The sequence below is a fragment of the Akebia trifoliata genome, chromosome 7 (assembly GCF_017979445.1).
Source record: "Akebia trifoliata isolate Shusen 1 chromosome 7, ASM1797944v1, whole genome shotgun sequence".
NCBI lineage: Eukaryota > Viridiplantae > Streptophyta > Magnoliopsida > Ranunculales > Lardizabalaceae > Akebia > Akebia trifoliata.
In genome coordinates this window covers 4,416,086-4,442,114 of record NC_141381.1, presented here as the reverse complement: position 1 = coordinate 4,442,114, position 26,029 = coordinate 4,416,086, and the positions used below count along the sequence as shown (strand labels likewise).

At 34.5% G+C, this 26,029-nt stretch overlaps 1 protein-coding gene and 2 long non-coding RNA genes across 6 annotated transcripts; 1 reads left to right on the top strand and 2 right to left on the bottom strand.

Moving 5' to 3' along the window:
• The first annotated feature begins 1,547 nt into the window (after nucleotides 1–1,547).
• Nucleotides 1,548–7,128, top strand: LOC147398062 (uncharacterized). Its single transcript, XR_015179725.1, has 5 exons — nucleotides 1,548–2,094; nucleotides 2,381–2,505; nucleotides 3,201–3,360; nucleotides 4,578–5,001; nucleotides 7,003–7,128. It is a non-coding gene; the product is annotated as an uncharacterized LOC147398062 (long non-coding RNA).
• Nucleotides 7,129–12,789: 5,661 nt separating this feature from the next.
• On the bottom strand, nucleotides 12,790–25,929 carry LOC147398060 (uncharacterized). 2 transcript variants are annotated; one of them, XR_015179723.1, is made up of 6 exons: nucleotides 25,313–25,929; nucleotides 25,074–25,173; nucleotides 15,868–15,938; nucleotides 14,476–14,633; nucleotides 14,021–14,246; nucleotides 12,790–13,458 (listed from the first exon to the last, which is right to left on the bottom strand). It is a non-coding gene; the product is annotated as an uncharacterized LOC147398060 (long non-coding RNA). The 2 variants fall into 2 exon arrangements; XR_015179724.1 differs by having other exon boundaries at nucleotides 12,796–13,458; nucleotides 14,476–15,004; nucleotides 25,313–25,927.
• LOC147398061 (vacuolar sorting protein 18-like) lies at nucleotides 17,476–24,524 on the bottom strand. Of its 3 annotated transcripts, none has more exons than XM_086447174.1 (5): nucleotides 24,422–24,524; nucleotides 18,716–18,904; nucleotides 18,411–18,566; nucleotides 18,019–18,090; nucleotides 17,476–17,733 (listed from the first exon to the last, which is right to left on the bottom strand). In XM_086447174.1, exons 2-5 carry the CDS (start codon nucleotides 18,782–18,784, stop codon nucleotides 17,677–17,679), a joined length of 354 nt encoding a protein of 117 aa, XP_086303300.1. In that variant the 5' UTR covers nucleotides 18,785–18,904; nucleotides 24,422–24,524; the 3' UTR covers nucleotides 17,476–17,676. The 3 variants fall into 3 exon arrangements, with proteins under 3 accessions (XP_086303300.1, XP_086303298.1, XP_086303299.1); XM_086447172.1 differs by lacking the exon at nucleotides 24,422–24,524 and adding an exon at nucleotides 23,080–23,431; XM_086447173.1 differs by lacking the exon at nucleotides 24,422–24,524 and adding an exon at nucleotides 19,506–19,741.
• Nucleotides 25,930–26,029: the final 100 nt, after the last annotated feature.

Genomic DNA, 26,029 nt, shown 5'->3' with positions numbered 1-26,029 from the left:
AAGACACTTCTGATCTTTATTGTTCATAGTGTAAAATGGGTGGAAAAATGACTTCTCTTTAAAAATGTGATTTTCAATTGTATTATTGTGTATTTTCTTAGGAAAACTATTTCTGGTCTAAAGAAATTTACCAATAATTCCTTTTCTTGCCTAAAGAAATCTCCCCACCCTACCCTTGGATGTTATTTTCTTACAATCCCCCTAATTCTCATGATCACCATTTTCTTTTTCCACTTATAAATTCACACAAGATTTTTACTTAAGTCACACCATCTTAACTTTCCTTTTTTATGAGTAAGCTTGTTTTTAATGAGATCAGTGACTCGGTATGCTAGGGAATTAAATGAACCCAGTCATGTATCACATTACCCATAGACTTTACCAACTCAAATCATTAAACAAAAATAATTTAAATTTAAAATTTAAAGTATTGAAAATAAAATTTGTTTTCCAATATACAATTGGTCCAGCAATAAGTGTGAATTTTATTTCTTATTTCCTCATCATACACTTAAAAACTAAATTAATTAAGTCATGAAATAAACCTTGGATGAAGTGTTAGATTGATTTCTAGAAAATCTAGAAAAGTATCTAATATGAATCATGTAAACGCATCCAAAGCTTCTTGTCCATCTTTTATTATATTAAAGGCAGAGTTCATCCATTTCTTTGCTTTTTCTCCCCCTTTTCATACAGTAAACTTTATCTTTTGGGCAAGTGTCAACTTGCTTAGTATTCTTTGGATGATGATACTAGGACCTGTGTTCAAATACCATTAGCACAGAGTTACTGAACTCATTAAAAATAGGTTTATCAATCAATATATATATATATATATTTATTTATTTATTTATCTTTGGGTGTCATGGTAAAATAATCATATATACCTAATACTCATTTTGGTAAAAAAAATAAATAATCATCGAAATCTATATTTAACCCTTTTAGTAAACACTTTAAAAACATAATGGGGGTTTGAAATTTTGACCTCATACCTGACCATTTTGGTATTTTCCTCTTTATCTTTCTTGATTCTCACTTCGTTTTATAATGGTATAATACCTATAACTTGTGATAAGATATTTGTAGACATGAGAAGTTCATCTTTGAACCTCAGTGCTACATTGTTGGAGTCGTCACTATTCTTTTTTTGAAATGGATATGAATGGGCCCCCGAATAGTTTTGAAATTGTTTTTATATTATAGTGACTCTTATTTATTGGAAAAGACAAAGTCTACCTAAAATCTAGTTAAGGAGGTCTGATTTGAGGATGGGGAAGGTATTAGACACCCACTACCTCAAAAAAATTAAAATTCGGCATTAATATAGCGTTAAATTCGGCAGTCCAAGTCTCACGTTTATTTGGACCGCCCAAAACCTGCAGTTAAACCCAACAAAATAATTCATGAGTAATTCGACGGGCTAAGCCCAACGAACCATCAGATTTATTTCTCTTCTAAAAAGAAGTCCAACAAAATAATTCGACGGGCTAAGCCCAACGAACCATCAGATTTATTTCTCTTTTTAATAAAATAAAAAATCTGAGAATTTTCATTGAAGAACACCGAAGCTCACATTCGATCTGTTGTTCATTGAAAACTCAAAGCCATTGGAGAACACCGAAGAATACCGAACGAAAACTGACATTCGATCTCTTGTTCCATCGAAAACTCACAGAGCCATTGGAGAACACCGAACCAAAATTCACATTCGATCTCCTGTTTCATCGACAACTCACATTCGATCTCCTATTTCGATCGAAAACTCACACTCGATCTCCTATACATCGAAAACTCACATTCGATCTCCTGTTTCGATCGAAAACTCACAGATCCCTGTATCGATATCCTGTTTTGATCGAAAACTCACAAATCCCTCAATCTCCTGTTTCGAGAATTTCTGAACGATCTCTCACTCTACGCCTTTGTCTTCAATCGCTCACGTCCCTCAAATCGAAGAACACCTAGCTCTTTTCACTTCGTCGATGAACTTTTGATCTCTCGGAGCTCAAATCAAAGTTCAAGTCGAAACACTAAGAACTGAAGATCACAAACCCTAAAAAAATCACTCTAGATCTCTCTTCTTCGTCTGAGGTATTGCTTAATTTCTTTTGATTTTTTTTCTTTGTTGTTAATCTGTTGATACATTGCTTTCTGATTTTGTTTCTTTGTTGTTAATTGTTAATTTCTTCTGATTTTGTTTCTTTGTTGTTAATCTGTTGATACATTGCCTTCTAGTTTTCAATGAAAAATGGTAGCTATTTCAATTGAATAATCTTATTGAGTTAAATTATGTTTTGTAGAGAGCTTGGTGTCTGAAATTTCTGCATCTTTGTTAGTCTGTTTATTTTCATAGTGTGACTTTTGTCATCATTTTTAGGCTACTTCAAGAGTTTGTTGACCAACATGGAAGTGAGTTGGAAGTGATATATACCTTGTCTGGTTGGTTAAAGAACAACGCTTCAATCTACCATATACAGCTTGTTTCCAAACTTATGCTTGAAGGTCAGATTATGTGGCTAAACGAAACACAATGCTTCTATTAGTGTTGATTCTAATTCTTTTGTGTAGAAAGGAGTAACTTTTGCATCCATCTTATAATTTTAATGACTATTAAGCATTTCTTTGTAGAAATATGGTTTCAAGCATTATTAATAGAATTTTCATGATACTCTTGCTTTGTTTTATTTTGGACTTCCCTAGTTATCCTTCTGATGTACCTCCCCAATGAATGCTAGTAAACTTAATTTGGTGTGCTCTCGAGGTCGTGACTTCGAATCTTTATGTCCTTTACTTAAAAGGTGGTTACTTAATTGACTTCACTTGACAAGGTGGAATGGTGCATCCAATCCGAGGATTAGTCATGTTGGATAAGATTAGATAGGACAAAGCACAAACATCAAATAGGGTCGGTCCATTACCACTGATTATCTCGTTACAAACAAAAATAATTAAAAATACTCCAAAATAGAAACAGGTTCCTAACTTTTAATCCATTTTACATGTCCAAGAACTCAAATAATTGAAAAAACTTGAAGTGTGTCCTTCCTGGTATGGCTCTTGGGACCTCTGCTTAACTTTTTATGTGCTTGTTGATGCTATTGTGACATTAACAAAGGAATGAGTGGAACTTTATTATCAGTACATTGCCATCTTGAAGTGAGACTAACTCAGGTGTAGTTCTTATCCCTTGTGTGCAGAAATCAAAAAAGAATTTGAAGATAATTGTTCAATTTAGGTCTATAGTGTGCAAGCATGCATCCCAAAGGATCCTGCAGTGATATGGAATGCTGAATTTGTACAGGCAGAAGAGCTCTTTAATCAACCCTCCGCGGTTGATAATTGCTTGAGAGACAACAGGTCCGATGTTTATTCTATTTTTTATTTGTTTCTTACTACCTTTGGCATTGCTAAGTGTACCATTCTGATGAGGATAAGTGAGAAATCGATATGTTTGCGGCATTATCATGAGGTCTTCAAGACAAGGCAAAACTTAAGTTGTTTAGGTGTCATTTTCTTGCAAGAATATCACACTAATATTAGAATTTTCTTTTGAAAAGTAAAATATAGGGATATTTTTAACTATGTTTTAATTTCTGATTTTACTTAATAAACATGTACAGGATATCTTATTATTGTTTTTTAGTGTTTTTATTGTTTTGATTTTCCTGTGATATTCACAAAAATAAGATCTTAGGAAAAAGTGCACCCCTTGATTTTTTTTTTGATAGGTAAGGAAAATTTTATTAAAGAGAAGAAAAGAGGGGCGGGGGTGATGCAGGACAAAATCTAGACCCAAACAAGTGGAAATCTAAATAACAGAAATTTGGGTTGATTTTGATGAAGTTACTAACTTGTTTACATTTCAGGATGTATCCTAAAAAATAATGTCATTTTCTCATCATGGTCCACGGGCTGTTTGCATTCTTTTGGTAGCTAGCCTCAAAGGTACTCTACCAGCAACATTACTGTATGTACATATACATGTTTCAATGTGTTTAAACTTGTAACTCCCTCAAACTAAAAATAGTATTAGAGAAACCATGCTGAAGTAGCCAAGTAAATGAAATGGAAAGGGACCCATAGCTTGGTTGGTTTGACACATTGTGTAATACATTGTGGTATCAACACTCACAGACTTTTACCTTTGTTCTATTTAATAACTTATAAAGTAGCATATGTAGGATGGAACATACCAACCAACTTTTAGAAATTATTCTTTTGATGTGGCAAAAAGCTCACTGGGTTTTAATTAGTTCAAGGTGTTTACTATTTGAATTGTATGTCTTAGATATTGGTGGAAGTGGTTTTTTCTTATAGAAGTGTGGAAAATATTTCCATGTTCACGTGGCTTCTTATTTATGGATCTTCCAATCTTGAACTCTGCAATTCCAGTAATCAAAGTATATCTCATAAACTGTTACTTATATTTATTATTTCTTCCTTGTATTATCTGCATTTGATACTCTGTCATAAGAACCCAAGCCATGAATGTTGCAGACCAAGGGCAAGGGCAGACATATATAAATCTCTTCTCAATAAAAATATAATGTCGTTCATCTTCTTGGCCCCTGCAGTTCTATTTGTGGATGGTTTCAAGTTTACTCCCTCATGTCTATAGTCTGCTATCTTGAATATTGAAGACAAGTGCATAAAGGCTCTTCAGATGGCTCAAGTTGATCATGATAAAGTGGACCTAATCCTTATGTGTACATCTACGCCAGAGGATCTTTTTGGCAGTGCTCCTCAGATCCAGAGATCACTGGGTAGTAAAACAAGTCCTTTGGCCTATGACATTACAGTTGTATGTAGTGGGTTAGTGCTGTGCCTAGTCTCAGCTACTTGTCATATAAGAGGCGGTGGGTTTAAAAATGTTTTAGTAATTGATGTTGATTCTCTTTCCCAATATGTTTGTTGAACAGCTAAAGGAACCTGTATTCTCTTTGGTGATGCTGTTGGTGTTGTAGTAGTACAGGCTTGCAATGGCATCAATTGATTCAGGTATGCATATGAACATGTTTGAATTGTGAGTTATAGTTGGTTTGACACATTGTGAAAAAACTTTGAGGTCATGGGTTCAAACCTCAGAGTTGGGATTGTCCAATATGTATGAATTTTAAACTGTAGCTAATTGAGGTGAATTATCCTTTTAGACTATTTACGTTGATAATTAATTATAGATCTATGTTCATAAGAGGCTTTGGTTCATAAGAGGCTTTGGATTAGAGGATTAGAATTGTTTGGGTGGTGTGCATATAGAGATGATGAGTCATGTACCCAGCCCCCACCTGTAGGAGATCCAAATAGGTTCAGACAAAGTCCGAATTTGGTTTTTATGAGTTTGAGATATGCTTAAGGTCCTTACTGTTCATTTATAACATTGAAAGTCTAAAACACTTGATAACTTGCTCCCTTCCCACACCAACCAAGACTCACTTGACCTGTTTTGAGTCCTTTGTTATCATATTTCAATGCTAGGCCTTAATCTTCTGTTCTTAGAGTAAAACTTATGGCATAGATCATAATGAATGGCAAAAGTATAGCTGACCCAGGTGCTCTGAAGAAGAGTACAGAGGTCACAATGACGACCACCCACTTCACACTAGTTGCCCACAGAGTGTGTAACAGGGGAAACCCTCTGTAATATCATATACGAAACCTGCCATATTCAAACCAATAAATTAAGCATTTTACAAGAAACAGACTCTGCACTCAAAGACATAATGATCAAATCAAAGAAAGCACTCGCATATTCCAAAGTTCAATGGTGGGAGCAATATGCGAGTGCAGCTTCAGCATTGTGGCCCCATGTTCTTAGAATGTTGTATTGGCTATCAAGCAATGGCCTAGTGCTAGTAAGCTAAAATACATCATGGTAAACATAATGCCATTCTAGGATAAGATACAAAAGCGACACAAAAAACTCACCTGCTGGTAAGCATGGAAGCAGAGCCCAGCCACAAGAGCTTTTATGCACGTGTCTTTAACATTCAAGCCCTGTGTACATAGTAAATTATAACTAGACCCATTTAATAACTAGTTCTAGAAAGAAATCTAAATAGAAGAAAATGTAATAGGTTAGCTATATGTGATTACAGGTTTACCTCTTTCTTAACCATGAACTTTTTACTGAGTACATTACAAGATTGAAATGTTACATTAGATGCCATTGCACTCCAAAATCCAGCCCTATTTTTCACAAACCATAATGAGAGGTGAAGCATAACTATCTAGGCTTAACCACTTGAACAAAGTTTGAGAAATTATGACAACTGGTGTACTGTATATAGAATCCTCTATGAATATAACCCCTATGTGTTTTTTGGACATTCTATACGAAGATTAACTTCAAAACAATTTGCTTACCAATTAAATGGACCTCAAATCTCTATGAACTAAATGAAATGGACCTCTACCTGACTTTCCAAATTATTTTCATACAATTTTTCCTCTTAGTTATTGTATACATATTTCTATGCTTAGAATTATAGTCATTGTACATATGTATATATGTATCTCTAATGGAAAGGAAATATACATGTATATATAACAATAAAACAGAACAAGAGACTCCATTTGGTGGTTAATACATTGCTTTTGAAACTAATGAATTAGTAGTTATATAATTTCTTTAAGAAATATCTAAAATGCATATATAATAATAAAATAGATACTCATGTAGAGGTTTTTTTGGGATTTCGCTCTTTGAGATTTGTGTACTTTCTTTATCCCAAAATAAGCCTGTATTTACCATTATGATATATCATTTAATTTGCAAGGAACAAGAGGAATTGTTTAGAGGGCAATTCACTACGTCTTTAATTTGGCTAGGCAAGCGATGATTAGTAGTTGTTTACGTGTGATAGTTTTTTGTCAAGTAAATGTTAGTCTCATTGTTTCCAACATTAATATGAATGTATTATAACTTTTGGATCCTGTTTTTTTTTTTTTTTTTTTTCTGATTTACTAATATGAATGTATTGTACCTTGTACACTGGCCAGCCAAATTGAAGGAATGGGCTTCATATGTTGTGCCTGATGAAGAAGACTTCGAAGAGTTGGACATGGAGTCAACATGGGCTGGAATGGAGAAATGTTTGGATATGGGGATATGTAAGTCCATTGGTGGAGCGATTCTGCCCCATTCCTTGGCCTCCTCAATGAACCATGTTGCTGTTATTTTCATGGGTGGAGCGGAATCTCGTGAAGCACTGTCCTATGCAGATTTCATTGCTAGGAAGCCGAGCACTAGCCTCACTATGGTACAGTTCCTTTTGGCTGATAACATCAACAACAACTATGATGATGAGAAGGATATGAAGTTAGATGATGAATTTGTGGAACAGTTCATGATGAAACACTAGTGATTGATAGAATCAATTTTCAATTTTGTTGATTGTTAAAAACATGCTGATATTAACCCATTTATGTCATCAAACAAACATGAGCATTTCATGGAAAATCATTGTTTTTATACAGGTATAATATACAGGGATTTGAAACGTGAAAATGTATTACTTCCAGCGAGTTCCAGATTGGACGAGTTCTAGCTGGGGACCTAATATGGTTTTTTTAAAGGAATACCCTATAGCGACGGTCGGCGACCGTAGCTAAAGGATTAATATAAATATATATAATATTTTTTCAATAAAATACCCTATAGTGACGGCCAATAGCAGCTGTCGCTATAAATATGTATTTGCGACGGGTTTTTCCTCTATAGCGACGGTCGGAGACCGTCGCTATATCCCTAAATTCTATGGTTTTTAACTGCCGAATATTTTTTCGACAAGGCCAAATTCGATAGGCCAATTCGACGGTCGAGACTGTCGAATGGTCCCATAATTCGACGGTTTTTGACCGTCGAATTTTGAAAATTTTCACGTAGTGACCCCATCCTCTCCACCATAGGTGGTTACCTTACTTGGCTATTCTTTTTGTAAAACTTAAAAAAATAAATAAAATGCATGTTAGAGGTGGTATGTGCATTGAGTAAAATGTTCCCTTAAACAAAGGGTTTTGATTTCAATGTGACATTGGAGGCATCCCATGGAAAATGATGGCCCATATCGCCACATTATTTTTATGTATGTAAATATTGGTCTTGAGCTATTAGAGAGATTTTAAGGAGTTCCCTTGAGGCCATAACCTTGATGCCTGTATGCATAGCTAGAAACTTAGTATTTCACCCCATCAAGAGAGTGACACATTTATTCATTATTGCCATGCTTGTATGAGCGTGTGCATTGTGTACGACATAGGTATGAGATATAACAAGAAAAAAAAGCTACAATCCCTACCCTTTTGATAGTACCTTAGTCCAACCTATCGAAGATAAGACAGGGTGTGCATTACATCCTGAGGGATTTCTAAAAAGAAAGTAAAGGGTTAGAAAAAGAAAATGCAAGTTAAACAATAAACCTAGACTATACCCACCTTGTCCTTTGAGGCTTCTTGAATGAGCTTGAGTCTTGAAGTGGCCTTGAGAGTTGAGTCTTTGGGTTGATGGTTAGAAAGGAAGGAGTTTGTTGATTGAAGGTTGAGAGATGGGTGGAAGTTTTTGAGTTAGAAGGTTGGGTTGAGTAAGGGTTGGAGAAATGAGTAGAAAATTTTATAGAATTTGGGGTAGAGAAGTGGGGGCTTGAGAGCATCAATTGTTTATAGAAAGTGAGGGTATTTATAGAGTTTTTGAAGAACATTTGGAATAAAGTGGTCCAACCCTATAAATAGAAAGAATGGACATGAGGTTTATGTTATTTCTTTTAGATTTATCATTTGTATAAGGGTAAAGATGACATTTGTGAAAAATCTAAAAAATATTTTTTGATTTTTTGATAAATAAAAGTGAGAGAACAAAAGTACTTTTTGGGAGGGTGAATAGGAAGTGACATGTTTAAAGATAAAATGGTAGGTGAAAAGTAGACCTTGGTTCATTTGTAAATAACTCATAAAATAATGGTGGATGTATATTTTTGAAATGAGCTAATGAGAGAATAAAAATACTTTTGGAAATGTGAGTAGGAGAGTGACATGTGTAAAAGTCAAGTGTTAGGTGAAAATTAGACCTTAGTTCATTTGTAAATAACTCATAAAGCAAAGGTTGATATATATTTTTGAAATGGACTAATGAGAGAGCTCTATGTATGTACTTGAAGATTCTTACCTTTTGAAGGTTTGATTGGAAGTTCTCTCAATTTTATGAATTTTTACCAAAAACGAATGACCTTTTTGGTTTGACTACACTTTTGAGGAAAGATATTCTTGGATTTTCACAAGGGGAAGTTTACTCTCCAATTAGATTAAGCATTGAGTATTGAGTGTTTATGTGAGATTATAAACACCCCATTTTCTCACTCACTTCATTAATTAACTCATCAACCCGATTGCGACTGTTCCCAATGATTGATAAATATTCAAATATTTTTATTTGTTAGTAAATACGTTTCAAAAATTTAGAAGAGGTAACTCAATCAAGTAAAATTTTAGAAACCATGCTATGATAGGAAAATATGACCCAAAAACATAAAAATCATCATTTTGAAACAAACAAGAATTTTACGAGAAAAATCACTAAAAATTGATTAAATTATCAAAATACCCTTAACATTAAAACATCCCTAGAGCCTATATTACGCTTAGGAAAGCCCTTTCGAATACATAAAATAACAAATTAAAATTAAATAAATTATTTCGTCAATTTTTATAAAATTTGACAAAATGATGAAAATGCCCCTCATACGATCCACGATCATTTCATGTCAAAAACCTATAAGTGACACAAACCCATACTCTCATTAAATTCCTTGTGAAAAACTGATTTGAAAACATCCTAAAACGTCGAAAATCAACCTCTCAAGGGTAAAAGGGTAATTTTCTAACCCTAAAATTTTAATTTTTGAAATTAATAATTAAAAAATTAATTAACGTAAAGTGAAATCTTAATAAATTAAATTAAAAATCTGAATAAATAAAATCAATCAATCAAGCCCACGGGTCAAATTTTAAGTGGTGGCCCATTTATTTAAGTAAAGCCCATATGATAATTATAAAAAAACCTTTTCATTTGGGGTCTCAAAGAATTAAAAATATAATTAGGGATTTTTTTTTTAATTAAAAAATACTCTTTCATTGTACGTAAGTTTCAAAACCCTAATTCAAAATCCTAATTAAAAAACTTTATCTCGAAGAAACGTAGTCAAACTACAAAACTCCCAAAACTCTATAAAAATGAGCCTTCACAACCTAATCTAGCAGGTCAAGAAAATCCTAGGAAAGAGAAGCTAAAAACTCCCCCCGACCTTTTCCAAAATCCAATCTGAAGTCACAAATCCTTACCTAACACCTAAACCCCATTTTTTACTCAAAAAACACCTAGAAATCCTCAAAAAACACCCACAAACCCTCAAAACACCTAGAAACATCCAAAAAAATATTTAGATCTAAAAGGAGAATACTCCATCTCAGATATTAAAATCGGATCTAGTAACGGAGACAAAAACAAGAAGACTCACATGAGGAACGCTCTTCACAATTTTGAGGGAATTAACCATCTCATTCATCCAGGTAAATTACGTTTTTATTTATTTATTATTTTTAGGTCATTTTTAGCAATGTAATTTTTGGGAAAAGTAAAGACTGGCATTTGCCAAGCGGGATTGGCACCTAACACCTTTTAATCCTGTAACGTGTTCTCTGGACGCATAATTTTTTTTCGTAGATCAAGATTGTTTATCTATTTAGAGTCATGATTTAGTTCCTAAACTGTAAAACTAGGTGGTGACTCCAAAACACCAAAAAAAGCAGATCCGTAACATGCAAATCTGGGGCGCTTTTAGTGACAACTTCACTAGGGACATTTTGAGTGTCAAACTTGAAAAATCCCAAATATTGGGGCATTGTCGAATCAACCTAGTTTGTATATGTTTTTTTGTTTGTTTGTTTATTTATTATTTATTGTTCTTTTGGCTTGATTGTGGATTATTTTATTGGATTTTGAGTATATTATTCTTGATTTTTTTTTATGATCCAATCAAGAGTCATTTTTTATGATCATAAATAATTTAAGATTTCAAAGATTAATGAAATAAGGATGGAATGATGGTGGTTGGGATGGGGAGCGTTCAATTTTTTTTTTTTAGATATAAAAATAAAAAATAATAATATTCTTTTAATCAGTGTTGCTGAGCATGAATGGTGAGTTGTAAAAAAGAAAAAAATTTCTTTTTTGCGAGAGTGATGTGTTTTTTTTGTGCGTGATGAGAAAGGATTTTTTATAATAATAATTAAAAAAAAAAAAAAAAAAAATCAACTCTATTGTGCGTGGTGTGTCGTTGGTAAAAAAAGAATTATCTTTTTATATCTTCTTCTCCCAAGGAAGAAAAAGAGGGCAGCAAGAGGAGAGAGACTTCTCTCTCTCTCTCTCTCTTTGTTTAATTTTCTCCCTTTTTCGTTTTTTTCCTCTTCCGCAGTCAATTGATCGAAGAATCCGTGTTTCTTGTTGAAATTTGATCGGATATCTTTCTTTTAAGATTCAAAAACAAGAATATTGATCTCTTTATCTGTTCTTCAATCTTTTTCGATTGCATTTGTGCGGGTCACTCGTGTTTGGGGTTGTTGGAGTAGTGTCATTTGATTTGTTTCAATTCTCATGTAAAAGGTCTGTTTTTTTCTTCTCGTTTATTTCGTTTAAAAAAAAAAAAAATTTGACTCTTTATTACTTGCTACCTTAGTTCTTGATAAGTTTCTTAAGTTATTTAACAAAAAAAAAATTTCTTAGGTTTTTTCTTTATTTGATCGATCATAGTTCTGAACAAGAGACTCGATGAAATTCTTAGTTTTCAATTCAATTTTTTTTTTCTTTTTCTTCTTAATCTGTGCGTGTGAAGGCATTAAAGGAGAGAATAAAGAATTTAAAAATAAAAAATAAAAACACCTATTCCCTTCCCTCTCTCTCGTGTTTCATTAAAAGTCTTAATTTTTTCTTTTTCAAAATTTCTTCTGTAGATCAGATTTTTTTCTTTATCGTTTAGTTTGCGACATTCGCTTTGTTTTAGCAGTAAATTTTACGTTTTTTTAATTTTTATTAATTTTTATTTATTTTTTAATTGGAAGATCTCTTTTAAAGATCCCTTTCTTCCAATCTGTTTTCAGTCACATCTGATCTCTTGGGTGATTTAACCCTTGATGGTTGTCGATTTGTTCGAATGTGGATTTGGCTGGAATCGGACTAGAGAATAGGGTATAGTTATTGTTTTTTATGCCGTTGGATTAGTAGATTATTCAATTTGGTTGATGATGGAGAATGCAATTGGTGGAAAGATCGGGAGTGCATTTTTTTGGAGAGATTTATCTAAGAACTAACATTCAAAGTAGAGAAGATGTGGCAATTCCCTTCGAATTTTTATTTTAAAAAGGCAGCAACATACAGGGGGTAATGATTTGTGTGTCGCTGGTAGCAACATACAAAAGAGGGATTTTCTACTTAGTTGTGAGAGTTGCTAGCTTCAACATATAAAAGAAAAAATTTTGTTTTATAAATTTTTATTTTTAAAAAAACATGGAATTACTCACAGCCCTCTCTCCCTCGCCAAGGAGAGAATAAAATTTCTTTTTCTATTGTCACACCAATTTTTTATCAATAACACACCATCAATACTATGTGAAAAAGTTTCATATTTGATGGTCTTAGCCCGTCAAATTTTGAGAAATTTGATGGACCCTACCGTCAAATATTCTCTTGTAGAAATTTTTTTTTTTTTTTTTGACAGCCCTGGACTTTCAAATTATTGGAGAATGGACTTAAAAAAACAGAACCTGATTGCAAGTGTTCATATCCAACATTACTATCTCAATTTGCTTACTTTTGAGCTTTCCTCTCATTCTTTATAAAACCTTCACAACTTGTACATCCTTTAATTTGGGACAATATTCAACCTTTGTTGGTGAACAAACCATCTCAATCGATTTTTTATTAATGTACAACATATTGGTACTAGAAAAATAAAATCTTCGTAACATTTCAAATATGAAAGAAAAATCACTTGATAAACTACACAACATAATAAGAAATCCATGTATCCTTCTCAACATAACAAAAATTGTTTCTAGTAGCAGCCATCTCTCTCTCTCTCTCTCTCTCTCTCTCTCTCTCTCTCTCTAGATGGGGCAGGGTGGGACATCAAGGGTACTTCCTGCTTGAATTTGGCCCCATCCTATAAGTCGCCAATGCTTCTCAACCTGTCGGCTGAGGGCAACCTTCTCCCCTTTGCCAGTGCACACAGGTGACGTGAATTGCAGCTTAGCAAGATATTTCTTTACAGCAATAACTCGAGCACCTGTTGACATAGACCCTATGCTCAACATCAGGATCTCACCTTTAGCCAGCTTTGAGACGTTTCCTTGCCTCCCTGTACCCTTGGTTCTGACTCCAAGAAGCCGTCAAAGAAGGAAAAAGTTCACCTGAAAAAGTTGGAGAGCAAGAACAAAGTCATTCATCATTACTCATATTTTACAAGGCACGCACAGAATAACATAATGATCTCAGTGAAATAGATGGAACAACAGTCTTTTGCTTCTTGGTTTCACTGGTTTCGACATTTTGTCCAACCTGCCCTAATTAATAACGGGCAACATGGATAAGATAATTTATTTGAAGAAACAACTGCTATTAATACAGTTAGACGACGAATCTTGATATATTTACAACTACACGCAGAGTCAAGGTGAAGAATCAATGAGTCAGGACAAAACTCCATCTACTTGGATGTTGACCAAACCATTTATTTCAGCCTTTGTGCAGTAAAAGAAAACTAGATTCATGTACAAACCAAATGGTCTAGCAAAGAATATACAAGTTGTTTATGCCTTCAACCTATCCAGTTGCTTTTGGACAAAAACAGTAGTTTTGATGGGGACCTAATTGTTAGCACGTCAACAAATTCATCACATTCTGTCATGTCCCACACATGAGAAGATACAGATGCAGAATAGTAAAAGTAATTTTGCAGGTTCAGCTTCTTACCTTGAGTTCAACAAAAACTTCCGGGAGTGACCCAATCTCCCCAAGAACTTGACCCACCAGCCTATCAGCATGTGTTAAAGTGGGGTTCATGGTGGTGCCAATCTCAATGAGACCTATCAGCACGTGTTAACATGGGGTTCATGTTTAATTGTGTATTGCTTTCCAGCCCTACCATTGTCTAAAATACTTCGCGAATTGTTTCGTTATATATTTTCAACATAGATGCCTACAAATTTTTAAAAGAAAAAAAGGTAACCTGCATTAATATATCTACACCACAGGCATGCATTTATTTAATCAAATGTACAGAAAAAGATTCAACTATAAAAATTAAATGGGTAACCTGCATCTTGTACTTCCGGCCCTGGGATGTAGATATTTCTATTTTCATAATCGAAAGAAAGAGAGAAAGATAATAGCAACTTAAACATAGTGACTAGGATCTAGTGTCATACCTGCTAATCGAGAAAGTTGCAATGTCTGTTGGGTGGATATTTTCAACATTAAAGGAACAAATAGCAGCACGGCGGACAGTTTGTGAAGGAACAGGGCCATATACGTGGATATTGGGAAGAGTGCACAGGTTTTCATAGAGATAACTAGCCAGTTCAGTCTGTAAAACAAAGATAACATAAGGCCAGAAACCAGTTCAAGAACATAGACTGACATCCAACCCGGCGGATTTTTACCTTGTAAAAGGAATTATTTACCTGGTGTTGAGTTGCATTCATCCCACACAAAGATAATAAAACCTAATCCCTAAGTATATCTAAAGTTGAGAAGGGATGAGGATGAACCTCAAACATAAGCCAAAATTGCATCGATCAGCCCATGGTTAACTCAATGAGCTACATCAAAAAGCCAAATAGAGTATTCTTTCGGCGTTGTCCAAGTCTCTTGGTCCATTTTGAATCACATGCCCCCCTGGTTATAAGAAACACAGGTGTATATTGTTGTTGCATGAATGGCCATTTACAATTTCATCTGACAAGTAACAAGAATGCATAGTTGATGAAGAATATAATGATAAGGATTGCTTTGAAGGATATTCCAAACAATCTAATGATGTACCTGATCTGAATATAGTTGGGAAGTCGCAATGTCTAAAAGAGATGGAATCGAAATGGGATACAATAGCAGATGCTATATTGGCTGGGCCATCAACATGGTGTCAATGCTCAAAACAGATTGATTTTTATTTATAGTTATTGCCCTTGAGTGATTTGAAGTGTTCTAAGGTGATTGTCATCTTGTTCATTTTTTCTCTTTTATCTGTTGTCATTGCCCTCAAATACTAAGATATCATTGTTACTTCATGAGTAACCCTTTCGAAGGAAGTAGTGTTTAGAGGGAGCCTATTCTACCCAAAAGAGCCAAATCTTGGTTGTGGTCCATTTTAATTTCAAGGACCCGATTGACAATCAGCACAGGTATGAGTCTATTTGTACCTGGTTCCTGGCACATTGATCACTTACGAAGTAGAACAATGCCGCGATTTTGGATCCAATTTATAATGGAGGGATCAATAAGAAACATTGTTTTGAAAATCCTTCAAAACAGGGGAAGCTCTTAAATGTCCTTCAACATTTAAATGCTGTCATGTTTAGGTTTTCCTAAGTTATGAAATAGCATGGGTTACTCTAGCAATCACACAAGCTCTTGAACATGTAATAACAGTAGATAAATAGGTGATTAATTGCGTCAACATCCAATCCAGTTTATTCTATGTTAAGCAGTCATCAAGCTGTCAGAGTTATAATCTCTGAAGAAAAATATTAGATAATAAGAAGCACATGGCTCCTGTTTTAAACAAATGATGGAAAACCGTTCCAAAAAGTTCCTCTTACCCTAATTCATGTTGACCAGGAGCTAACACTGATGAATATTTTTTACTTCCCACAACTCTAGATATGAAAATCTGCAAAACCAAAATAATACTTCAGAAAAGCAAAGGTGGAAGATGTATTTAGCTTGACCTAGTAGATAATTCAATCCACAACTGAAAAAGTAAACAGTGATTCCTTGATATACAAATTATGTGACATAGTAAATGTATTGTCCAAGGAAAATATGTACATTCTTACAACTGATGGCGGTCACAGACCTGTGTGAGGCATTAAAGATCGTCCAAAATATCTTAATGAAATATGACCATTACCCAATACGAACCGTAATTGACCCCCAACACCTATGTGAATCCCAAATCAAAGTGCACAGTGCCACAAAGTTATTAAAAATTATTCCACTAGAATGTTGGAATTATGACTACTATAAATATTTTTTTCATAGTGTATTGCTCCTAAAAGAACAAAAATTAATGTTCAAATTCAACCCTATTGTAGTTGTCAAGTAACTTACTCCAAGACTGCAAAAAATACTTGTATGATCCATAAAAGGCATAGACAAACGTCCAACATTCAAAAACTTGCTTACAAAGAAAACCAATTCCATAATCACTTTAAAATAAATTATGTAGATCCACTATGTGAAAAAGGCCCATATTTGACGGTCTTAGCCGATCAAAATTTTCAAAATTTGACGGACCATTCCGTCACATATGCCCGTCAAATATTCTCTTGTAGAATTTTTTTTTTGACGGCCCTGGACTATCAAATTATTGAAGAATGAGCTTCAAAAAAAATATATAAAAAAACCCATAGAGTATGACCATCGAATTTGGAGGTTTAACAAACAATAGCACGCTCCTCTAATTCACCAATCACAATGAACGAAATAATATAAAAATAAATAAAAAAAATAAAAAACAAAAGAAAAATCATAGAACAAGAATATGATGGGCATCCATATCGACCATAAAAATCAAAAGTAAAATAAAAATAAAAAATTGTGTAGGCCCATAATTATTCAGGAAATAAACTAACACATTAACAAAAATTACAGGTTTTGAATCTCTATTTTGTTAGTTAAAACCATGAATTAAATAGATGAGTTTACAATTACAAGATCACAATATAAGTGATCCAACTAGAATACAAAATTGAAGCTCACTTTCGTCGGCCGCATTAGATAACGTCATAGGCTTTGGGCAAGATTACCCATCCTCTCCTTCATGGCCTGAGAAAATCCGATACCAAAACTTTTGATTCAATAAGAGGCATAGAATCTGTCTTCTCTAAAAGATGGAAAGATCCTTACCTGTACACTCTTCTGATGGGCTTCCATATATGCCTCCGTAACCAAAAGTGAGAGTTTCTGCATGAACAACAAAGGATTTCAGTAAAATTAAAAATCAAAATTAGGTTGTCTAGGAAATGAAGTTCAATAGTTACACGTAAAACATGATTATATATATGCTATCCATGTGCAAATTTTTGAGAAAAATAACTAAATCCTACAGTATAACTAAATTTCTATACTTCATTTCCATATATCATTCGTGAACAAGACAAAAAACTGTGATTGAAAGCAATGATTTAAATTGGTTTGGAAGTGTTTTAACTTGTTCGATACATGAAGAGGTCTCGGTGAGTACTAAGAAGATCCGAAAACCCAGGTTTTTAAATCATGCCAACTAAATCATTGAACTTATCATAATACACATGGATGTACAAATAACAAAAATATGGAAGATTACCTGTAATCATTTGCCAAGCTTTTCCTTATCAATACAATTGAAGATACAAAATACATTCCCATTATTTCAGACAGAAAAAGTACAACATTGGTAGAGGACCCACTCCCAACTCTGCAAACTGCATACAAACATATCAATAAAAAAAAAAGAACTGCATATAAACAATAATTGTGAGGTAAAACATAAAACAATCAAATTCACGGAAACAAACTCTTTTAAAATCCTACCAAGTAACATTTCAAAAATAATTTTTGCCCCGTGATTCTTCTTTCTAATATTTCAAATAGGATGAATGAGCCTTCTTTAAAAAACAGAGTAAAAGGGGGTATTGTATCTTAAGAAAACTCTTCTAATTCACAAAAACAAAATAAAATCAATGAAGCAACAGAAAAACCAAGTCTACCTTCATTAGATTTGTTAAGAAGCCTCGGACAAAGATCACGACTAACATCCCAATGAATAACAGAGAGATATACTGCAACAACAAGAAAAAATATAAGTGAAAAAGAAAAAAGATACTGTAATAAAAAAAAACACACCTCCTTGAAAACAACACTTGTGCAGGCTAACACAAGCATCATTTCTCCATTCCAAAGTTCTACACAAATGAGAGTCTAAGCTGAGCCAGCTAAAACAGATCTTATGTCAATAGAACATAAATTCCAGAGTAACCAGGTGGAACACTACCAAGCCATGCTAAAGAATTGGATTTCATTCTAGTTTACCATTGAACTACAAAATATAAATTTTTGAAACCAATATTAGTATAACTACAAAATTTATTAAGATCAATACCTCATAGCTTTCATCACATTCAATAACAGCATATCTTTGAGCAAGAGCACTAATATCATTCCTCATGTTGTCTGCACCATGTGTTGCATCATTCATCTCCTCTTTCAGTTGTTCAATTTGTTTGTTGTAGTCCTCCAGCGCTAAGCAAATTGCCTCCTAAAAGAGCATTGAAGAAATTCAACATTTAAATTAGCATATATATATATATATTGAAAGATAAATAATATTGAGAGTTGGACCCCTAGCAAATGAAAAAGGGATTCAAGTGGCACTGACTAAAGTTACTCAAGCATTATGACTATCACCTGGAGGGCAAGAGCAACAGCCTCTTCAAGCATGGACATCATGCTGTATATGTGGACACAAGCACGCATCCGCTTTTCCTTGAGGCAAAGGCGCAATGCATACTAGGGATCATAAAAGAACTCTGGACCATTTGCTTGTCCTTTGACAAACTTGCATTGTAGGAAACACAGGAGTGCACTATCATCCTCCTGATTGTAACCTCACAAGATAAATTAACATGAGAAACCTTATAAGCATTACAAGTTTATCGGTAATAAAGAGATGCACATAGATAGACAGATCCTACATTCTGAAGTTGCAGCACAAAACAACTGTGTTAAAGGTTAACAAGGTCATCCATTCACTGTCACCCCTAGTCACATTCTACGTCCAAATTGTCGGTTGGGCCTAAAGATTTGATTTGTGAATCCAAGACATCATTAGTGGTTAGGGCATAGGTGATGTCAGTAAAGCAACAATGCATTACTCTCAAATAAACTGATTTAAGTTTTCTAGTTTTTAGCATGTATTTTATGTTTCATTTTCATTGACATGACCTACATTTTAAGTGTATATTTTTTTCCACTCTCGGGTGTGTCATACCCCATTTAAGCCCTGTGACCCTCTTATATTCATAGTTTTCCCCCTCTCCAATAGATCGGTCTTTTGGAGTAGTTGGTTGCTTAACAAGGTATGAGAGCTCTGGGCTCGTATAGCTCATTGGTTCGATTTTTTCCACCCTTATGGTTGAGGGGGAGTTTTGAGTGTATAGTTAAGCCCCGCGACCCTCTTATATTCATATGTACTCACATCATAAAAGGTCTGTCCAAGCTTCAGCTTTATGGCACCACTCTTGTGCACCAGCATTTTTCCCACAAAGCCAGCAGACAACTCTTCCAAACTGCACCCCTTCTCTGCGGTACCCACTCTTCTTGGTGGGCTCGAACTTTCAGCTATTTCTTTCCCCTTTGCACTAGCAGATCGCTTAACCAATGGTAGAGAAGTGGGTAGCTGAAGAAATAACTTCCTTGCTTCTTCACTTTCCTCCTGTGACACCCACCATCCATAAAGATTTAAACAAGGTTTATGTGTCAAAAGTGTCACTATTTGATCTTATAATAATCCAATTACCAACCATCAGGCCGAGTTCTGCAGCATGATTTATAAAATCTTCATCATATTCCAAGTTTGCCGAATCCCCCCCCCCCAAAATCTTCCTCATCAAGTTGTTCTGAAAGCCAAAGAAGTAAGTAATATGCGTCTTTAACTTATTATGAAAATAAGTAACCATTTGGAATGAAAAATATAAGATGGCCGTGTTGCATTTGTCATCGATCAAGGGTTTTACACTTAGGTGAGCTATGTCAAAACATCCTCCACCTATGCAAGCTACTTAGTATTGCCGATCCCAAGCAGGGATGAAGGAATGGGTTGTGTCAGGCTGACTAAAAGACAAAATAGGGTTCACATTGCTAACCCGAAGGTCTTCATCAAGACTCATTTCAATAGACAGGTTTTTTACTTACCGTTGGATTCAAGATCTTGAAGTATAGGTTCACTGCTTCTACTACTACCCTCTTGAAATGCGGATTCAATGCTTCTACTACTAATACCTCGGCCAAATGTCCTTATAGAAGGTGATGCACTACTAGGACTAAATGCAACTTGCACTGGTGCTGTTGCATGTCAGAAATCAGATAGAAGGCACCCATAAGAACTAATAAATTAAGATTCATATTGTCTACTAAGGCACATATTTTTATTTTCTTTTGAGAATAAATATGATGGAACTGAGGTTCCTCGTGTCCAATTGGGTGCACATCATGCAGTACGCATGGCTCACCAATTCAGTAATCCACTCAATTCAATCTATACCATGAATATTAAAAAACAAAGAGAAATATTACTAGGAAAACACTCGCCTTTCCTTTCAACTTTAGAACCTCGCCTCCTAGAACCTTCCTGCAAATGCAGAAGAACTTAGATCAAGAAGTATTTGATACAAGAAAATTAAAACAAATGAGACTCTAAATGTCCATAATAAAGGATTGGAAAAATGGGGAGAACACAATTACATTGACACGTTGCAGCAACTCCTGGGTCTGGGCAGCTTCTGTATCCTCGATTTCTTTACTGTGAATAATTGAGGTGTTTAGCCAAAGTTTCATCTTGTTACAAAGATGAAAGCAAACCTTCCTAGAAGGAGCAGTTGTAACTTTAGAGGTTTCTTCTGCCATTAATCTGCTTTTCCTTGCAAACTCACGGAGTCAAGTGAGAAGATAATCCTACAATTTAATCACCATTAACATCATCACCACCAAAAACCGTATCTCAAAAATTTGGGGTCAGCTGAACAAGGCATGTTCCTCTATTCAATTTTAGTCTAAAAAAATATAATGAACTCAAAGATGTCCATTACCCTTTATGCTCGTGGGTAAACTAGGATTCAACTTGTGCACTCATAATTTTTCCATACTTATACAACAATCTTAATCAAAAACTTTTTCCATATATTTTTCTCCTTTGTTCTTTGTTGGTGAGTCTGTTTTAACAACAAATAAAGTCCAGACTTCTTTTCATGTAGTTAGAAAATTAACCTTTTTTTTTTTTTTTTCCTTTTTTATTATCTAGTTGGTAAGTAAACTAGAACTTTTAACCTCATAATTATATTTAATATAACAATTCTATTCAAGAACTCTCCACATATAGTAAAATATGAACCCATTTATTTTCCTTTCTATTATGTTGTCAAGGGGTAAGCCAAGATCGAACTTGAAACCTCATAATTCCATCAACTCATGTAATAATATTTAGTCAAGAAGTTTCCATTTCGTTGTATTTTTGCCATTCTATCCTTCTGTTGTGTATCCAAACTCACAACCTCATTAAGTTCTTTAACACATAAAACAATTGTAATGAAGAACTTTCGTGGTGTAATTAAAGAATGAGCCTTTTTTTCCCCTTCCGTTGACAGTAGCTACAATTGGACTCAAAATCAGATTACCTTGTACCACAGTCCAAATCAAGAAGTCAACCCATTCGTGTAGCAGAGATGAGGATGTTGAGATGGATGAGAGGAAAAACTATGAAAGATCAAATCAGAAACGAACACATTAGGGAAAATGTAGTAGTTCCAAAATGCGATAAGCAAAGAAAAAGTCAGCTGAGATCAAATCAGAAACTATTCAAGTGGTCCAATTTTTTGCAGTGAGTCGTTCTATATTTGGTTTAGTAGATGAAATCCGAGTACGGTTGGAGAGATGCATCAACACATACAATACTAGAAGGGGGGTACGACTTGGAAAAGGTGGGACTAAATTAAAACTTTCCAGATTTCAACTCATGTGAACAAGGATTTACCCAAGAGAGGACGCATGATAGTTATCTTGGCTTGGACATAAGTTATTCTTAGCAGTTAGGGGCACGTCTAAAAGAACTTATATAGAAACCATGAATGTTTTGAGCTCTAGAAAGGTAGGTAAACTTGACTACGCCAGGTCAGCCTTTTGAAAAACCATGGATGCAGCAGCGAGTGCTATTGCGGTCTCTGCCGCTACATCAGAGCCCGGATTCCCCGATGAAACAGAGTAGACAGAGCGAACAGTGTCCATGTCCTCGGGACGCTCCCAGCACTTATGATAGGCATTTGGATCACCCACACTAACATAAAGCTTGCCTGGGGTAGCAGTGGCACACTTGAGAAGGTAGTCTGTGGCCCATATGCCCTCCATATTCAAGTGTGCCCCATGACAACATTATAGTGGAATACTCATTTCAAGGCGTACCTTCTATGGGTTATGTAACTTTTTCATAATGGTCTCTCTTTTTTATGTCTATGAATTCTCTCTTGGTATTACTGTATCTAATGCAATGTTTACCTATAGAAACTAGGGGGGAGCAACTGCAAATATTATTTCTGACCTCCTACCCTTTGAAGCTTATAGGTAGAATTACAATGGAAATCCCATGGTTAGCTTGAGAATTATGGTTTGTCTTTTAAGTACGCAACACACTACTCATTGATTACATGAATTCTCAAAGACATAATAGAGGTAATTGCAATTGCCAAGCAATCATCTGCACCACTAACATCTTTTGTTATTCTTTTGATCCATCAGCGAATTTGCTTCACCGTTCATAAATTCATTACCTAAACTATGGGTATATCTGACAGCAGCGTTACTCTGTCACTTATTAGTACTTGTACAATTTTGGCCACTCAGAGTCATGTAAGATGAAATGGGATACTACACCTAAGGAAGGTAGTCATATATACCCATAGTTGAGCAAAGTAAGGAAGGTAGTCATATAATATTACTCTACCAGGAGTGGGAGTAGGCAATTAGTAAAAAAAAAACAATTATGTGAATCTAATTAGAAATACCTTTATTCTATTCACAGGAGATGAAGCTTTAATACCATTTGATTCGCTGCCAGAAGAACTACCACAGCCTGAAGCAACAGTCTAAAATTAAAAACCAGCAACACAACAATACGGAGTCGAAACAATTGAAATAAAATAGTTGGCAAGCAGGAAAACCCTATGCATTTCTTCAAAGAGCCCATCATACACCAGAAATGAAACAACACTATCTTTCTGTTTTTCATTTTCTTGTTTGGGTTGTTTTGAGCTTTGGTAAACGGAAATGTTGCCTTATTACTATGTTTTTAAGTTTTCGATAGTTTATTTACTTTATGCCATTTGCACTCTTAAGTATTTTATTTTTTGTTGCTCTATACACATATATAAAGAGCCAAAAGCAGTAACAAAGATGCTCAACCAGAGTCATCAAAAAATATTAGACTTCTAATTTAAATAAAATAAGTAAACTTGAAGAAGATCATCACTGTATAAATAGAGGAATTGTTTGTGTAAGTTGGGAACCATTTAACAGCTACATACAAAACCAGATCAGAATAGATAATGCCTCCAATTCACTTCAACAGAATACTAGCACACAAATAGCAAACAAAAAACATATAATAAAAATCTAAAATACGTAAAACATCATATAAATGATCTATTTTATCTAAAATATTAGTTAGAGAAATGCAATTAATTTCTAGAAAGTAAACAAATCTGAGAGTAATGTTAAAACAATGAATCTCATGATCATCAACGAAAAAAATATATGAAAATTAAATAAGGAATCGAACAAACCTACAACATCCACTCCAGAATTATCGACAGATCACCAAAATATTTAGATCAAGTATCGAAACAAAATTTCAAATTCTAAATATTTTTTGCAACAACTTACCTGATCTCCAAAGCTTATAAGATTTAATAAAATCCTAAAACATGATAACGAAGCAATTGAATCGAACTCTTTTAGAGATTAAGGACACCAACATACAATCAAAAAATCTTGCTGATTTCAAAAAACTCTGAAACAGATTGACAGGAGAAGAAATAGTGTCGATGTTCATGTATCTCACTTTTGTAAATCAAATTAAAATGATATGAAATCCTAATCGGTGGAAAAAAAAGAAACCGAATAACAAAATTACCTTTCAACTTGAAGAATCTGAGAACAACTCTTCGGTAAATACATCAAATTTTGTTTTGTTCTTAGGTTTTGTTTCGTGAAAAATTAACACATTTGGGAAATAGAAAACCAAAATTTATATGTTTTGTGGAATCAAAAATCTTAGATCTCATCTTCAACAACCTGAACAGAGTTATGGATCTACCAATCTAAGAGAAAGGAGAAAGAGAGACTCACCTTCAAAAATAATAGAGAACTTCTTCTTCACTCCATCGTTTCCAATCTTGAAAGACCGAGAGATCACTACGAGAGTTCAGAGATTGAGCGATTAGATAAAGAAGATCGATAGATCAAATAGAGGGAGAGACGAGATCGATCAAGAGACGAGATCGAGGGAGACGAAGGGATAGGGATACAGAGAGAGAGAGAGAGAGACATTCGAGAGAGACACACATAGAGTGATTGAGTGAGTGAGAGAGACGAAGTGGCAATCGCAGATGTGGTCTGTGGATATGAAATTTGTCGTCCATGGGCCGCGGAATTTGGGTATTAAAATTCGACGGGCCCGGCCCAACAATTTTTCTCATTAAAACTTAGGATTTTCACGTAGTGATCTCTTTGGATGTCGTTTCAAATTTATTTTTCAATACCACAACTTTGGTGACACTGATAAAAGGTGTAATAAATTTGATAACATGCATATCATTGCTTGAGAATATTTTTTAGGTCCATTTCTTCATTAACCAACACTAACAGCGTGTGGATACACTTTTCAAAACAAAAATGGAAAAAATAGTGTAACATTTGCCTGTTGTATAACGTCCAGGAACAAAACAGCATATAGCACCAAGATGACAATAAATAAGAAAAATAATGGGCATGAATTTACCGAGAACTGATTGGCCATGATAGGAGAAGGTTCATGCAATCCAGGAATAATTTGCAATTGTCAGAATTTTCCTCTAAAACCTCGTGAAATGCTACCACTTCTGTGATGTAATAAAGAGAAACCAATGTTATTGGCATAGAACTAATGCTTCTTTTTTTTTTTTTGTTGATAAATATGGCATAGAACTAATGCTATTGAAAGAACTATTGTATCATTATTCTAATTGTTCCACAACATACCCCATCCCTCCAAGCGGTACTCCTTGTGATGCTGAGGGCTTACAGCTTTCACAAGTGAATGGATCAATTGGTGAAATGTAAATTTTGGTCCTTCAGATTTCCAATACGAATGGAAGGCTCTTTAAAGACTTCTTGTAGTACAAGTATGTAAATTGAAGTTCGACATAAAACAGAAAATGTAAGAGTTTAAACTCCAGCTGATCTATGTGGGAATTCTAAAGATTTTCCTATATATCTTGGTAAGAAAGGTGATAAATAAGCTCACTAGAAAGGTATAAAATGGAAGCTTGCTTCCCAAAAGATTTTTGATGGGGAAAGCGTTTGCTTGTCCCTCACCTCCAATTTGTGGGATGACACGATCTTTCTTTGCAAGCTTCAAACCAATACGATATTTGAGGGTATTCATAGGTGCTTCAAAGACACAACGCATTTACAAATTAAACTCGCAACTTTTACAAGGGAACTAAAGAACTCTAAATACTCAATAGGGCATCACTTATGCAAATTAATGGAAAAAAGCTATCAAATTGGAGCTATTAATTAGGGTATTTACATGCAAAATTCTTTCTCATTCTATCTTTGATCGTCACCCCCAGCATAGTCACAGCCCACATATATGGCACTAACACCACTATTTCACTATGTGAAAAAAGCCCATATTTGACTGTCTTAGCCTGTCAAATTTTGAGAAATTTGACGGACCCTCCCGTCAAATAT

Excerpts from the sequence above, each read along its gene's own strand:
- LOC147398061 (XM_086447174.1), bottom strand. The coding sequence starts at position 18,784 with ATGCGTGCTTGTGTCCACATATACAGCATGATGTCCATGCTTGAAGAG. Across the intron at positions 18,091-18,410 it reads AATGTGATGAAAGCTATGAG|TATATCTCTCTGTTATTCAT; the intron begins GTATTGATCTTA and ends TTGTTGTTGCAG. Across the intron at positions 17,734-18,018 it reads TCTTAACAAATCTAATGAAG|TTTGCAGAGTTGGGAGTGGG; the intron begins GTAGACTTGGTT and ends GTTTGTATGCAG.